General features: G+C 34.6%; 3 protein-coding genes across 6 annotated transcripts in view; 1 reads left to right on the forward strand and 2 right to left on the reverse strand.

Annotated features, from left to right (window-relative positions):
• The window catches only part of LOC132177935 (uncharacterized), a 20,443-nt gene extending 15,799 nt beyond the window's left edge, over nucleotides 1-4,644 (forward strand). Inside the window, exon 4 of the mRNA XM_059590409.1 lies at nucleotides 4,220-4,644. Coding sequence (XP_059446392.1) covers nucleotides 4,220-4,304 — 85 coding nt within the window. The 3' untranslated portion in view covers nucleotides 4,305-4,644. The remainder of the gene's footprint in view (nucleotides 1-4,219) is intronic.
• The window catches only part of LOC132177481 (uncharacterized), a 45,284-nt gene that overhangs the window by 20,139 nt on the left and 8,132 nt on the right, over nucleotides 1-17,013 (reverse strand). The gene's annotated exons all lie outside the window — the stretch shown is intronic.
• The window catches only part of LOC132177936 (MADS-box transcription factor 23-like), a 13,607-nt gene continuing 10,436 nt past the window's right edge, over nucleotides 13,843-17,013 (reverse strand). Inside the window, exons 2-7 of the mRNA XM_059590410.1 lie at nucleotides 15,924-16,002; nucleotides 14,948-15,009; nucleotides 14,483-14,582; nucleotides 14,339-14,380; nucleotides 14,157-14,240; nucleotides 13,843-14,031 (exon numbers count right to left, since the gene is read on the reverse strand). Coding sequence (XP_059446393.1) covers nucleotides 13,843-14,031; nucleotides 14,157-14,240; nucleotides 14,339-14,380; nucleotides 14,483-14,582; nucleotides 14,948-15,009; nucleotides 15,924-16,002 — 556 coding nt within the window. The remainder of the gene's footprint in view (nucleotides 14,032-14,156; nucleotides 14,241-14,338; nucleotides 14,381-14,482; nucleotides 14,583-14,947; nucleotides 15,010-15,923; nucleotides 16,003-17,013) is intronic.

Below are 17,013 nucleotides of genomic sequence, written 5' to 3' on the forward strand. Positions count from 1 at the left end.
ATTCTGACGTGCTGTTTCAGCGCGTCAGAAATTTAAATCAGCATGGCATTATCAAAAGGTGGATCCTGCAGAAAGAGACATAAATTGATGGTAATTTTTTTTTTTTTTTCCAAGGCATTGCATATATATTTGCCAAAAGAACTAGAATCGTCAGCACTTGCAGTGTTGCATTATATAGCATTTCTGGGTTAGACAAAGGCAACATATCCCAGCTAGGGAGGCCACATTTTAAGACATAAACGTAGACTTCTCTAATGGAAATCCCGATATGAAATTCAAGTCATACGAAAAGGAAGATATGAAATTCAAGTCATACGAAAAGGAAGGAAATTGTCAGAGGTAATCAAGGGACGTTGGACTAGCTAGGCAAAGGAAATAATTGAGCAAATCAAGACTTTGATTAATGATGTTAATCTTAACTCTTTCCATCAAGACTTGCTGTTGTTTACTTATATTGTGTTGATAGTAGTCAAGCTGCCATTTAGTATAGACTTTGATTTATCAAGTGATTCAGTGATACTATGTGTTGTGAGTTTATTTGTAAGTGTTAAGTCCTACATTGAGAAAGTATAAAGAAAAAGCGTAGTTAATATATTTAAGTGAACCCGAGTCCATAAGCTTAGACTTTTAGGCTAGAATAATGTTTAAATATGCATATTAATGTACTATTGATAAAACTCCATTACTGTTTATCTCAACAAGTGGTATCAGAGCCATGGTTAGCTTCCTAGGACGAGTGCACGTTTGTACGGGTCTTGTTTGGAGTTGCGTTTTATAACCCTCTTGCACAACTCTTGTACGTGTGACATTCTTGGAAATGTAAAAAGACTTATAACGAGAGGAGGAGTTAAACCAATATGAAGGAGACTCACAATTAGCTAGGGATGGAGAGATTGTTGTGAGTGCACTTATAAGTGTTGAGTCCCACATTGAGAAAATATAAATATAAAGAACAAAGAGTAGTTAGTATACTTAAGTGGACCCAAATTAGAAAAAAAAAAAAAAAAACCTTGGACCTTTTTAGAAAATTTGAAAATAATATATTTGGTATTTTTTGGGTGTAAACTCCAAATTTTCTTTCCTAAAAACTATGAAATATAATATTTTAACTTTTTTTTGAAAATATTTAAATAAAAAATATATAGAAAGATTCTTGTTTTCAACATGTGACTTTCCTTCAACATTATTCCCTCAACTTCTTTTATTCCCTTTACTTTCTTTATTCTCCTCAACTTTCGAGTTGTCTCCCAAATCTCCTCCCTTCTTCTACTCATTGCAACAATATTTGGGCACCCCCCTAAAGTAAAAATTCTTTGCTCCGCTGCTGATGATATACATAATCGAAAGAGCTGGCCAATGCAATTGTTTAAATTATTGTGGCTGCGAGCCTGCAAAGCTATCAAGCAAATTGCTTATTCTGTACTATAAAATTTGAAAGAAAAAAATGAAAGATAAAAGTACAAAATGTTGTGCCTTCGGTTGATTGTATTTTATTACAACTTCATCTAAAATTAAAATAATTAATACGGGAATTTTAAAAATAATAATGACGTCCTTATTATTATTATTATTATTATTATGGGAAAAATATAAAATGGCCCCTCAAACTACCAGTCATTTGTAATTTAGCCCCCCAATCTTCAGAATGTAATAAAGTAGCTTCCCAAACTACCAATCAGTTACAATTTGGCCACTCCGTTAAGTAGCACCGTCAAAATAGATGGAAAATACAAAACGACGTCGTTTTATTGAGGTTAAGTTACTAAAATACCCTTTTAGAAAGAAAAAAAATCTAATTAAAAACAAATCCAACTAAACTTGTCGTTTTGCTTTAAAAAAATCCCTTGCACGACAACAATATCAGACTTCCGTCAATACTGTTTTTCGCTTCGTCTTCTTCGTTCCAGTTCGTCACTTCCAGCTCAACACCTTCTCCTATCCGGCTCACAGCTCGTCAACGATGGTTTTAAAAATTAGGGGTTTTTCGAAATAAGTTTCTTAGGGTTTATTTGTGAATCGCGGCCGTTCAGTCTCTCAATTCCAGGTATCTCTCTCCATCTCTTCTATCTCTCATCTCTCGCCCTCTCTCTGTATTTCTATCTCTCATCTCTTTGTTTCTGTTTTCGTTTTTCCTTCTTTGTATTTCTATCTCTCATCTCTCGGTTTGTTTTGGAAGAAGATAGGGTTTCATTTGATGTGTTTTGTGATTTGGTACTTATTTCTTTGTGGGTCTTAAATTGACATGTATTGTGATTTAGATTCGTTTTTTCGGTCTCTGTTTCATATTGATTTCGGGTGATTGTGGTTGATGAAGCTAAAATCAATTTGGGTATTTGTTTGGGTGATTGAAGGGTTGATTAGGTGTTCTTGTTCAGTTGTAGTTGGTTAATTGATTGCAAATCTTGGGGTTGGATTTTGGAGGTTTTGTGGTTGAATTGAAATGTTCTGGGCTGTCAAACCAATTGGGTTTCGAGAGGAGTTTTGATTTGGTGATTTTTGGGGGATGGCCGAAAACCTCACATCTTCAGCCATAATGCTATGGGAGAGATTGGAGAGGATATTGCTATGGGAATAAAACTCTGAGTTCGTACACTCCAATCAGTTGATCAAATACCTGCAAAAGAAAAAAAAAAGATTAAAAAGATAAGTCAAAGATGAAGGATTAAAAGTCCAATTAGTTGATGAAAAATTCAAACAAGTAGAAAATTGGTTTCAGCATCTGATGGAACATCTTAGAATAGGGGAACCTTTCTTTTTTCCATAAAGATTATAGATAGGTACTGTCCTAGTTTCTGAGTTTAGAAGCTGGATGTTTGTATTAGTTGGTCTCTGGTTGAGGAGTTTCTAGTTGGGTTTGTAAGGAACCTGTTTGTAGGCTCCTTTGTTGTGTGTAAGCTGTTGTAGCTGGTTTTTTAGTTTGTTTCTAGTGTTGAATGAAATTTTAGTTATTCATCAAAAAAAAAGAAAAAAAGAAGAAAGGTACTGTCCTAGTCAATCATAGAACTTGTTGGTTTCTATAATCTGTTTTGGTCATTGGTATGTTTCTTCTTTGTTTATAAGAAAGAGTGTCATTTGTTTATAATGATGGTTTTCGAGGTATTATTATGTTTGAAACTGTAATCTATTAATCTATGTTCTATAGTACTTCTTGTTTGCTTCTGTAGCTGATGGAAGAGTGAATAATTTATTCATGTTTAGTTATTAAATTTTGTATTATTCTATGTAATACTTCTATTCTGAATGCTTATCTGAATATGGCTATGTGGGGTAAATTATATGTTGAATGGACAGGCAACATGCGTATGCACAATGAATATGGCTCATAGTGGCATACATTTCATAAGTCTGATATCTCCTGTCTACTATCTGTGTGCGTTTGGTATTGATAGGCCAATTATCTTGTGTAGCTGTGTTATTTTTAGTTATCTGTAGTGTGTACTTTTTTTTTTTCTTTTTCTTTTTCTTTTTCCTTTCTGTTTTGGCGGAGGGGGGAGGTTTGTGGGGAGACTTTGATATAAACTAGAGGTTCATAGATATACATCAAAATTTTGGAAAATGGGTATCTTTTATATGGTTCTGTGCTGAATGCTTCATTTTTTGTCTTTATTTGAGATTCCTTGTCTCAAGCAACTTTGGAGAACTACTAATTGGATTTTAATTTGCATGGTTTTTGTTATTTGGGACAATAAGTTAGTTATGGTTGCTTTTGATTCAGTTTTAAGATTATGTGTTGAAGAGATTTACTTCTTGGAGTTCTTTTAGGGAGACTAAATTATATTACGCTTTGTTTGTCAATTTTTTTTGTTCGAAAAATTTTTTTTATGTGAAAAACAAAAATTTAGTTTTGTATGTTTTATGTTTTGAGTTATCACTCAAAGCATAAATCTCTCCTGATGGGTCTGCAGGAAGAATGTTAAACAGTATGTATGATGGACTTTCATGAGGTTTTTGATTTGCTGTTACTTTTTTGGATTAAAGAAGTGCATAATTTGCATGCATAGTTGTTAGGACATCTGTTTGAGGGATTTGGCTTAGGATTTTTTACAGCACCTATGTTGTTCTTTTAAGGGCTGGGATTCAATTTTGATCTCTCTTTTAAGGGCTTAGGATTCAATTTTGCTCTCTCTTTTAAGGGCTTAGGATTTAATTCTTTTATTCAGGTTCTTTAAATATATAGAACGAACAATTGGTGACTAATTCTCATTTATGAAATATGCAGAACGAAGGTGATCATGGTTGTGATTATTTTATCTGGGTTGACGAAGAAGCTATGCTCCCTGTTTCACAGTTCAATGCCCAAATAGCTGATTAGGAGAAGAGTCTTGAACTGAACTGGCGAAATTGACGTTACAGATTGATGCTGAGAAGTGCAAAAATAATAGCATGGAAAAAAACTTAAGGATGTCATTGGCCACTTGTTTGATTTTAGCATTTTTGTTGTTGTCTTGTTTAGGGTTTAGTATTTAGTGGCTTGTCTTAAAGTGCGAAAACAATGTTGCCTATTAATTTTTGTTGAACTTCTTTTGTTGATGTAGCTATTAATGTATGAACTTTTACTCACCTTGCCATTAATTTGCAAAATTATTTCTTGTTGATGGTGTTGGTGCAATGATGATATGATTTGTACATGATATGGCTATGATAAAATGCATCTATATATTCTCCATTCTTGAGCTTTGGTAATGTCAAATATACATTGCTTTCTTGCTTTAAATTTTTATGCTTTTGGAATAAGTGAAATTTAGAAATTGCTTGAAATGACTTGAATACCCAAACAATGTACATGCAACAGAAATGGAGGATATATTGAATTCCCAAACAATATACCTTCATCAATGTGCATGCAACAGGGACACAAACACAAATGACTTGAATACCCATAAAAAAACACTTTTGGTTCTCCCCTCATCAGCTGCCCAACCAAATGCACATTTGAGTTTTGGACATAATTCCAAAGCTACTTCATTGGTATATATAATTCAGACCAAATAATAGAAATAGTTTTCATTTAACATCAAAGCTCAGAATAGAAATTACCAAAATGACCAATTGTTGCTTTCACAATGTAAATGTGTCTACCATTAATCATATATAGTACACATCGAACATGACCAATTGTTGCTTTCACAATCCATTTCTTTGGATCTAATATTTTTGCCAATCCGGCTTTTTCCTTTTGTTCTTGTTAGCCTCCATTATTGCAATTGCCTTCTCCACGGTTGGTACAATAGTTTTACCTCTTCTGGTAGGCGTTGATGTACATGCAGTAGTAAGCCCCAATTGTGGTTGAGGAGGCTGAGAAGATCCAATTGGTTGAGCAGACCCTTCTGGTTGCGATGTCCCATGTTCCTGTGTCGACAAGTGTGTGCTCACATTAACCAACTATCAAATTCAAAGGAAAAGAAATAAAAGACATACTTAGTGTATGAAGTACTCACAGTAGCACTAGCATTGCTCACAATAGCATTGCTCTGAGACTGTGTGGACTGTGTTTGAGGAGGTCCATACAACTGTACTGTGTTGCCAGTACCCTGAAACTATGTAACATTAAAATATTAACTTTCATTCAAAAGTAAAATGCACATTAAATTAAATGGATCACAATGAAATATTATTATAAATAGCTTGCTCACACTAGCATTGCTTTGAGACTGTGTGGACTGTGTTTGAGGAGGCCCATACAATCTGACTGTATGGACTGTACCTTGAAATTGACCTCTACCTCCACCCCTAGTCATTGGCCCACCTCTATGCAGTCCAATAGGCCCTCCCCTAGTCCTTGGCCCACCTCTATGCAATCCAGTAAGCCCACCCCTAGTCCTTGGCCCACCTCTATGCAGTATAGTAGGCCATCCCCTAGTCCTTGGTCCACCTCTTTGCAGTCCAGCAAACCCTTCTGGGGTAGGTTGATCCCAACCCCTACCCCTACCCCTACCCTTACCCCTGTTACTCCCTCTACCTCTACAAGATCCATCAGTTGCTTGCGAAATCTGCAAAGATGATGTAAACTTGGTAAATCAAATGTAATGAAGTTATGGCAATGAGTAATGACATATTAACAATTTGAAACTTACTGTTTCAGCATCAGTGGTTGGCTGGGGAGTTGGGGTATGACAATGTAAACTTGGACCTATTCCATCTTGTACCTATTATAACAAACTTGTTGAACATTAACATATTATAACCAAAAAAAAACATGACAAAGCTCCAGTAGTAGCTCACCCCATGTTGTCTTGCACTACTGCTTTCTCCCCTGTAATTCACTGCCTCTCTTCTGTTCTGTGGACATGTTCTGCTATTGTGTCCAATCCCTCTGCATTTGGAACATCTCATCCTAACTCCACCCTTCCTCATACGGTATTGATTAACAGGCTCTTCTGGACCCCTTGTCCTTAATTTTCTGGGCCTCCCTGGTTGTATTCTACGTAGAGGAGGGTCCACATGGTCGTAATTTGACTTCACCCATTGGTCATCTCCAAGCATTGGATAAATAATTTCATCATATGCTTTTTTATACATCTCAACAGTATACCAATCATCTACATAATCTTCGGGGTCTGCATTAAAAAACCAAATTGCAGACATTGCATGTGCACATGGGATTCCTGTCAAGTCCCACTGTCTACAACCACAAGTTCTCCTCAACAAATTTACAACATACTGCTTGTTATTGTGTATCACTTCATATAACCCAGCCCCAGCATATGTGCTGTAGCAATGCCTAGCAACTTGTCCAATTTCATCCAATTTTGCAACAACCCTTGGACAAAGCCTACCAGTCATGGTGCGGATGCCATCCCTCTTTGTTTGATATCTCTTCATCAACTTCTTCCTTATCATCTCCAGCATGGATATGATCGGCAAGTCACGCGCCTTCAGAATGTAAGCATTGAAGCACTCGCACAGGTTGTTCACAAGTAGATCACACTTGGGGAATGTATTGAACCAAGCCCTGGACCATGAGCTTGGGTCAATCTTTGACAAATAGTTGTATGCATCTTGGCTTATAAGCTTTAATTCATCCATTTCCTTATGGAATTCAGCTTCAGTGTATGTTGCAGCCACAGCCCATAACTTGTCCTTCAATGCAAGACCACGATGACCCACGTCTCTGTAGTTCGCATACAAATGCCTTACACAAAACCGATGGTCACCCCCGGGAAGCACCACATCAAAAGCTGGTTGCAACCCCTACAGTCGGTCACAATAATAAACAAAAATTGGTTACCTTTTGATGAAAACAACAAAAAACAAAGACAAAGAAACATAATAAACTTAAAATATATTACCTTTTGACGATCAGAAATAAATGTCCATCCTTGTGCAGGGGGGATGCCAAGATCTGATAGCAAAGTCTCAAGAAACCATATCCAACTGTCTTTGGTTTCTGCCTCAACAACTGCAAGTGCCACTGCGTACATATTATTATTGCCATCCCTCGAAATGGCTGACAAAAGTTGTCCCTTATAAGTCCCCTTCAAAAAACATCCATCTAACCCAATAATAGGCCTACAACCAGCTCGAAAACCTTTCTTCATGGCAGCCAAAGAGAAATACAATCTATGGAAACATGCTGGATGGTCAGGTAAAGGTCTATCAACCTTCATCATCACACAACTACCCCGGTTCGTTTGTCCAATTGTCTCACAATAATCCCAAAGCCTATTGTATTGAAGCTTTTCTTTGCCCTGAATCATTTCCTTTGCAATTCTTCTAGCCCTATACATCTGCCAATTATTAACATCAACACCCCACTTATCTTTGACTTCCGCAAGAATTGCCTTCAATGGCATGTTAGGTTGTGCTCTAAACTTGTCAATCAGTTTATCAGCAATCCAGGATGATTTTACAGTCGAATTCCTATGCTTCCTTGTACAAGTGTGTTTGGCCTGTATTGATCTAATTTCAAATGACTCCTCATCTTTACATTTACGACCGTAAACCCGATACCTACAACCTGGATCCCTACATACCACAATACATTTTGCCATGTAATTCTTTTTAAACCTTATATCCTTCCCATTTCTTAAATTGTTCTCTCTAATAGCTTCTCTAAAGACTTTGATTGAGGAAAATCTTTGTCCATTACTCAACTGTGGGTTGTACATGTCAGTTTGTTGAAACCCTGTTCGCCTAGTTACACATGTGGCAAGAGAATCAACCTCATTCTCCTCATCACTTCTAGAAGGGGATACAAGAATGTCACTTCGTGCCATGTCTGAGTTTGCATCATCATCACCAACCTCATCACCATAGCATTCACCTCTTCCACTAACTTGTATTATTGCTCTCTCTGCATTTACATTTTGATTATCACCGTCCGCCTCCTCATCACTCTCCTCCTCATCATCATTATCCTCCTCCCCATCCTCACCCTCATTACCATCCCCATCACCCTCAACACCACCCTCCTCAACAATGCCCCCTTCCATGGATGGCCTAGGAAGGTTGTTATTTTCATCAAACAAGTCCGGTTCTAACATCTCTTCCCAATAAGGATCATCTCGATCAATCCTACTGTTTTCACCATATTCACCATCATTATCATCATTATCGTCTTCATATTCATCATCATTAACTCTAGGCTCATCAAATGAAACAAGGTACAACGTAATAACCGGTACCCCTACATGTGCAGCAACCATTTCCAACACATTATAGTCTGATGAAATTAATTTCAGACCACTTTGGATACTACAACCTGGGTGTACATAATACACAAGATCCCCTGACTTGTATCCATATTTTTTTACTATACCCTCAATCTCAAAAAATGACAACTTGTCCTCGTCAAATTTCTCATCATACACATCTACCCCACCTCCCACATATGCGCATGTAAACCCCCTATTAATCTTGCCACCGTAATGCACCTCAAATACAAATTCTTGTGTAGTCATCCTAAACAATCAAAGAAATAAAGAAAATTAACAAATCAATAAAATATTAAACAAATCAAGCTTAATATATATATAAAATGGGCACGGGACACACACACACACACACACACACACACACATATATATATATATGCTAGCTTCAAGAAATACATCATATGTATTATAATTGGCAAAGAGGGACATCTATATTCATTGTTTGCTCTTTATGAAGTCACTAAATTTTGATGGTGTTTGATGACATGCAAATAGGGAGTTTTAGTAAATGAATTGATGGGTTTTAATGAAATAAAGTAGTATTTAATTCACGTACGGGACCACAGACAAATCATGATTATGGGTTTTGTGTCTGTGGACTCAAACAAATCATCATGAAACTCCCAACATTTGCATGCACTCTATGCCAAATCTTCTAACATCTTATAATATGCTGCTCAAGAGTACACCAATATATATATATACTGCAATCAGCTTGGTTTAAGAGTGTTGATAGTCGGGTTTAAGAGCAGCATAAACAACAATTTAACTGGTTTTACCACATTATGTTACAGAACTTAACTAATCTGAAAAATATGATTTAATGCATCTACATTCAAGATAAGCACATTGAATGTTTGAACTAGTATTTGGTAAGTATTTTGAATCACTAATAGGCTAAACTTATAAAGTGCATGGTTCTTGATTGTCAGGTGGTTGTGTTCTTGGATTGACTTTATAGTGTTTTATGCTGCTAGAATAAGTTATAATACTAAGGTTGAAATTTCCATTATTTAAGGATAACCAAAGTTTAACCATCTGCAAGCTTGAAAAAAAAAAAAAACATAAAAAGAAGAAGTATTGCAACTTGATATTTGCTCAATACTGTCAAATTGGTGTGTAAGCCATGCAATGCATGGGAACATGCTTCATGGAAAGAATGATCGACCTAAAATTAGTAAAAAGTTTAGCATATAAGATAAAATATTTAGTTATTTCTTTTGGTGGCTGGTAAGTGTAGTATTTTGTCAAATACATTATATTTCGGGGCGGAGCCACCCATGGGACCACAGACAAAAGGGAAAACTATACCTACCCATCAACCCCTATGCTTGAAACACGTCATACAATAAGCAGAACCAAAACCCCCAATAAGCAGACAAGCAAAAAAATATACCCAAAAATAAAAAATAAATAAAGGGACCCATATCATTTTCCTTTCACCATAAAATCAATTTCCCTTCACCCAAATCAAAACATCAATAAAGAGACCCTAAACCCATCGAGAAAGAGAATTCCACAAACCTTAAAAAATAGGAAAATTCAATTAAATTTAGTGTTAAACCTTCGGTGGCCGAAATCTTGAAAGGAAGGCGTCTTTTCCCCCACGACTTATATGTTTTTTGCGAGTTGAATGGATTGGCTAAACAAATTGTAGGTGAGGCGAAGTGAAGTGACGAACTGAAAACAGCGTCACAAACTGAAATCTGCTTGAAGGGGCTCTTTCGTTTGTTGAATTCTGTTGAAATCTGAAGAAATTGGCCAACTAAAATCGAACTAAAATCTTAGAATGAACAAATTGCACGTGAAAGGATCAAGTTGCTAACGAATTAAGCTCCAATAGCTGCTGGACGGGGGGTTCTTTTTGCTGGACGGGGGTTATTTGCTGGACGGGGGTTATTTGCTGGAGAAAGAAATCAACACGTACGACAACGTTTTGTGGAAGGGGGTTTGTTGCTTGAAAGCCAAATGACAAGGGCTTTCTTTCTTTTTTTTTTTTTTTTTCTTTTTTTTTAATTTGACGGCGTGATGAACTGAAATCTTGAAAGGAATAAATTGCACATGAAAGAAACAAGTCGCTGATGAAGAAGAGGAAGTAGCTGCTGGACGGGGGGATCTTTGCAGAAATCTTGAAGCCCTACAACATATCCTTCTACATAAGCGGTAAAATCTGGGCTAGCTTTACACACATAGAAATTCCATAACAAGAACAAACTCAGCAGCCGCCACATGGACCACCAAAAGCATTACATTCCCCAATAAAAGATTCTTGTGAAATTTGTTAAGACCTAAACAGTCCACCAGATTCTGAAACGGTGATGAAGTCCATGGCAAGACGTGATCAAGCGACTCTAAATAAGAAATAGGGTTCTTTGCTTGAGAAAGAAATCAAAACGGCAACGTTTTGTGGAATGGGGTGTGTTGCTTGAAAGCAGAATGACAATGTTTAGTGGGTTTTTTTATTTATTTATTTTTTTCTAAAAAGGGTATTTTAGTAACTTAACCTCAATAAAACGACGTCGTTTTGTATTTTCCATCTATTTTGACGGTGCTACTTAACGGAGTGGCCAAATTGTAACTGATTGGTAGTTTGGGGGGCTATTTTATTACATTCTGAAGATTGGGGGGCTAAATTACAAATGACTGGTAATTTGGGGGGCCATTTTATATTTTTCCCAAGTTTTAAAATAAAATTGAATTCAAATTTACTGACGTGTCAACTATTGATATGTCAGTAAATTCTAACGTGTTATATTCAACACGTCAGTAAATGTTGACGTGCCACTTTTGGCACGTCAAAAAAAAATTTGTTGACGTGCCAACTTTGGCACGTCAACATTTACTGACGTGGCAAAAAATGGATACTGTTTGCCATGTCAAAAGATTGCCTTCTTTTTGTAGTATATATATATATTATTTTGTGTCTTGGGAATGTTTTAGATGGAAGGTTTTAAAGAGCATTGAATGAAAGTTGTCCCACATTGAAAATAGTGAAGATTTTGTTGGAATTTATAAAGTCCAACAAATTTAAGCGGTTAAATGAGCTATGCTAGGGTACACCCTAATACATGTTACCGTATGGTGCAAAGCACCGGAGGCACGCGCATGGCGTGGGCTGTAAAGCACTAGTGATGCCTTGATGGCGCACTTGGCATGAAGCATAGCGATCTGATCATGACCATTCATTTTTGGACGGTCAAGATTGTTCAATCTAGTGGTTTGATCTAAACCATAAGATGCTTCTTAAGTAGATCCAGTGGTTGGATCTACTGGATTGTTGATCTAATGATTGAGATAATTATTTAATCTAATAGTCAGATTATAATTATTTAATCTAACAATCAGATTTAAGTGCTTGTTGGATTATTAGTTTACAGCCGTTTAATTTTTTGAAATTCAAAACATCAGTTTTATCTTCAAAATTCAAAATAGCAGTTTTATTTTGAAATTCAAGATTATCTGAGAATAGATAATTATCTATAACAATTTAATTCTCTTTAATATCTTTGTTTGAATTTTAAAAAAGATAAAGTTGAAATAAATTTTATTAAAAACTCATTTGCATCTCCATATTATTAAAAAAAGGGACACATGTCACACTTATAAACTAGGTTGGAGGAAATTCCTCCAACCCAGTTTGGAGAAAAACTTTGTCCTTTTAAAAATAAGCATTATCCTTTTATTTTTTGGTCTCTGATTAGAATAGAAAATCTGAGGGTCTTTTCGGGTTTTAACTTCATTTGTGCAGAACGCAATTATAACACAGAAGTTTTTGGGCTCCATTGTATCTTGGAGAAAAAATTTGCTCTAAACCCTGTTGCATACCAATTTTGGTGGGGGCAAATATTTTATTAAGAAAAGTGACATTGTAATACACCTTAGGAGCATTTTCGTTTTCTGTATTTTTCCTATTTGTATAACATAGAAGAAGTTGAAAGAGACTGTGGAAGATAAAGTGATTCAACAAATCTGCCATTGCTATCACAAAGACTCTTGTCTACCATAGCAGCACAAAGCATATTGCTATCAAGCATCACTTTGTTAGAGAAATTGTTGAAGATAAAGTGATTCAAACAAGTATATCAAAAACGAAGACAAAGTAGTGGACATCTTCATGACCAAAGCTCTTCCAAGAAATAAGTCGCACTACTTTAGAGAATTAGGGCCCCCCATTTGGTTTACAAAATGAGTATTTCATTAGAAAAATGAATAGATATTACTGGGAATAGAAGATGTTATAATGGAATAATTATTCCAATTATTTAGTTTGGTAGCAATCAAAACTGGGGTGGCCGGCCACCTACATAATTTTTTGTTTTGTTTTGTTTTGTTCTTTTTTTTTTTGTTCTTTTTTTTTTTTTTTTTTGTGTGTGTGTGTTTTGTTTTTAAGTTCAAGAGAAAATAAAAAAAATAAGAAAAGATTTTTTTGGAAAACCTTGTTCATTCCTTTAAGAATAGCTATTCCTCCCATTTTTTAGAGGAATATCTATTCATCTGGTAGGATTAACTATTCTTAGGAATAGGACCCTACCAAACAAAAGAATTATTATTTTATGGGAATAACCATTTCATTCCAGTGTCTCTTCTGCAAACCAAACGACCCTTAATGCTGGGTATCATACAATTAAGGCATTAAGGGGGATTGTTAAAATTGTTATTTCATGCATGTTATGTTTTGTCTATATGGTAAAAACTTTAGTGTTTTTTGGTCTTTTCTAGCAGGTTATTTAGTTGGGTGAATGTTAGACAAGTGTAACACTATGATTTATATATGCTTAATTAATAAAAGTAATTGGACAAGTCAAAAATTAATTAGGAAGAGACTAATGTTTAGCCCCTTTTATTTATTTATTCCTTTTTGCAAAAACTCTAAAAAATCAAATCTTGGATGAAAGTTTCAATGTTTTGTTCATAAATCATAAACCAAAAGTTGGTTGAATCTACAACCAACCAGCAGTTGGAACATGTAATGCTTTATTTTATAAAGTAAAATAGAAAGGATGAGCTTATAGAAATTCTGCTGAAATATGAGGTCTCATTGGTAGAAGCTTAATTGTCCATTGTGATGAATAGCCATCTCTCGTTGTAGGGCAGCTTCATTGTTGCAATTGCAGTCTGTTGCAGAGATTGATGAGATATTAAGAAGATTAGTTAAAATAGGATGCATTTATAACTATTCAATAAAGTTTTATAGCATATCAACAGTTTGACAAAGATACCCCAATTCCGGTGCTTTTGCTTGTGTTTCATTGCTTTGAGACTGAGGTTGGCTTAGCTGGAGATGGACGGCTGGATGAATGTCATATCCATTGCTAATAGTATGTAGAGGCTGATGTAAACTTAATCTTGATTCATTTACTTCTCTTTCTTCGTAGACCTGAGAGCCAAAGTTCCTATATATGAACATAAAATAATAATAATAAAAGGGAATGTTTACATGCAATGGAATATCTAGTTTTCTTGTGTTTTTCCTTAACATTTACACAAGTTTTTTTCAAATACCTTTTTTTGCAACTCTGCCTTTTCTTTACGAAAGAGGTCTACCTTCTTATGCAAATCAAGGTTTTCTTGATGGACAAGGTTTCCCTGCAATGAAGTTCATATATGAAAGTTAATTAAGTGAGGAAAATAGAATTATTCCCAAATGAAAATCTAGAGAAATGGAGCCAATCCTTTAGCTATACCTTTTGGTTTAGTTCTTTTATTTCTTCAGTGAAAATTTGTTCCTGCAAGAGAAAAAGGAAAAATGTAAGGGTTTAGGCATGTGTTGTACATAGGTGGGATCTCGAATACAATTGGATGGAAATTTGAGATATAAGGACTCATACCTTTCTAATACGGATACCCTTCAAACTCATTTCCAATATGTTTTCAAAATTTTGTAGATCTTTGATACTCAAACCAGAAAGTTCTTGGCCCATTAGTTGTCTGCGTAAATCACATCAAATTGTGGTACTTAGAGGGTTTGATATGTTTCCTTAAAATTATATCAGATAGATAATATCAGAATACCATATTTTGCAGCATCCATCATGCACTACATTAAATGCACACAAGAAGTATGTCGATTTAGCTGGATTGTAGTGTCACAATCCACTTTTAGTACTCTTGTAAGCTACAAAAATTATTTCATGGTTCAATCTCTCTACTCGACCCAAATACTTGATTACCTGACTAAAAAGGATGGTAGAATCACTAGCTTTTAAGTAAGGAATTCTTGAGATATTGCAATTTCAGGCTTTTATGTATGTATATATTATTTAAGATCCTTATCAAGTATTAGCTGATTCTACCTGTTGCATCCTTGAACATACTGCAATTGTTGTCTCAAGCTTGCAGCCTCCCTTTGCCAAAACTACCAGTATAAAAGATAGAAAAGAAAAAAGGTCATAACTATATATACACCATAATATAAGATTTAAATAACTTCAATAAAATAAAAGTCTAAACATGTTTAGTTAAAAAAAACATAATCATTCAACCATTTAATATTTTTCATAATTATTTTTAGATTCGAAAAATGGTAAGACGACTAACACAAATTTTACTACACAAAGAGTTATAAAAAAGAGTTGATATCTATATACCATAAACATTACTAGGGACTTTGGATGATTGTATTCTTTTAGGATTCTTCAAACTCCTAAAACATTACCTGGTTTTGTTTGCATTTTAGTGGAGGTAATTAATCGACATTCCTTATACCCTCCCAAATGCTCTCTACTGGGAATCAGGATTCCCTTTTGGGAAGAGTAAATAATTCCTAAAAGATGCTTAGGACATGAGAATCTCATATTTCTAAGAATTCTATTAAATACATAATCATTCCCAAAAGTAAAAATAGTCACATTTATGGGAATCTAGATTCTCAAGCATTACATTCGAGTAATTCTATGTGGCTTACTTATATCATACTTGTGTTCTACTAAGAATGATATGGCTATTAAAATCACCATTGAGCTTGTAATTGATCATTATTAAGTTTTGATCCAAAAAATAATTTTAATAGCCACATCATTCTTAGTAGACCACAAGTAAGACACAAGTAGACCATTTAGAATTACTCAGGAATTTGGCTTACCTCCACTAAAGTTAAATTTTGTGATCCAAATGCTACATACATTTGATAATAAAACAAATGATTGTATTATTCTGTAATGATTATTAATTTTGCGGTATCATTTTTAAAATAAACATAACAAACATCAATTGATAAAGTCCATAGACTAATTAGGGAGATATTTAGTGGAGTGGTTCTTGAATGTTTACCTTGACTTGTGAAGCAAGATCAAACAGCCGATGGTGTTCCTCTTTTAGCTTATCGTATCGTTCAATAACAGATTTTATGCTGATAATACATGTAGTCATGAGATCATCACCATTGACTTAGCATAGGAAATGTAGTAGTAATTTAAAGAAAATATTAGCTGCCCAAACTTACAAATGTAAAATAGAAAAAGGAAATAACCTGAAACAGAGAAATGTAATTGTAGATATGAATCGAGCATCCAAATAAATTTTATTTAAATTAATTCTAAAAGGAAAAATTTATTTGAACAATGATGTAAATTTCATCTTCTTTTTAATTATTTTGAATTTACAACTTAACAACATGCATAAATGATACACCCTATCTTGTAAAAATAGTATGTATACTTATAAAAAGAAAGAGTTTTTAGAAGACAATAATTAGTGCTGTTTACATGCTTGCTTCATAGTAGGCTTTCTATTTTGTCCTTAATTTCTTATTTGAAGGTCGAAAGGTACATTACATCACTTTCAATTAATGAGAAAAAAAAAAAAAAACCCATATTTTCTTGGTTTTTTTTTCCTGGGTTTCTTTCATTCTAAATCAAGTTGCATTATTGCAGTATTAGTGATTCAAATAATAATAATAATAATAATCTAAAGTTTGATAAGCATAAAATTTAATAACTTTTTGTTTAAAAGAATTTGATAAAATTTCATTTGACCCCACTAAACTTTCATTACTTTTGTAATTACCTATTTCTAAAACTCTTAATTTATTGTATCGAACTTCTAATTTTTTATAATGTCACATTTTCGTTAGGTTTTTCTGTTAAGAGAAATAGTGATCATATTCCTATATGGTTAGCTTCAAAATCAAATGAGTACACTTGTAGGGAAACTTGGGAAGCAATAAGGGTGAAGCAGCCAAGAGTTGGTTGGTGGAAATCAAATGAATTCCGAAGGAAAAATGTTGCAGAAAGCATGCTAGAAGGTTAGAACCAGAGTTAAGGGGAAGGGTAAATTCAGGTAGAATGAAGAGAATGTGGTCATTAACTTCTACTAGTTGGGGTATATCTTCAACTATATATTCTAGTTTAAAAAATGGTGG

Source organism: Corylus avellana, chromosome ca4 (genome assembly GCF_901000735.1).
Source record: "Corylus avellana chromosome ca4, CavTom2PMs-1.0".
Classification (NCBI taxonomy): Eukaryota; Viridiplantae; Streptophyta; class Magnoliopsida; order Fagales; family Betulaceae; genus Corylus; species Corylus avellana.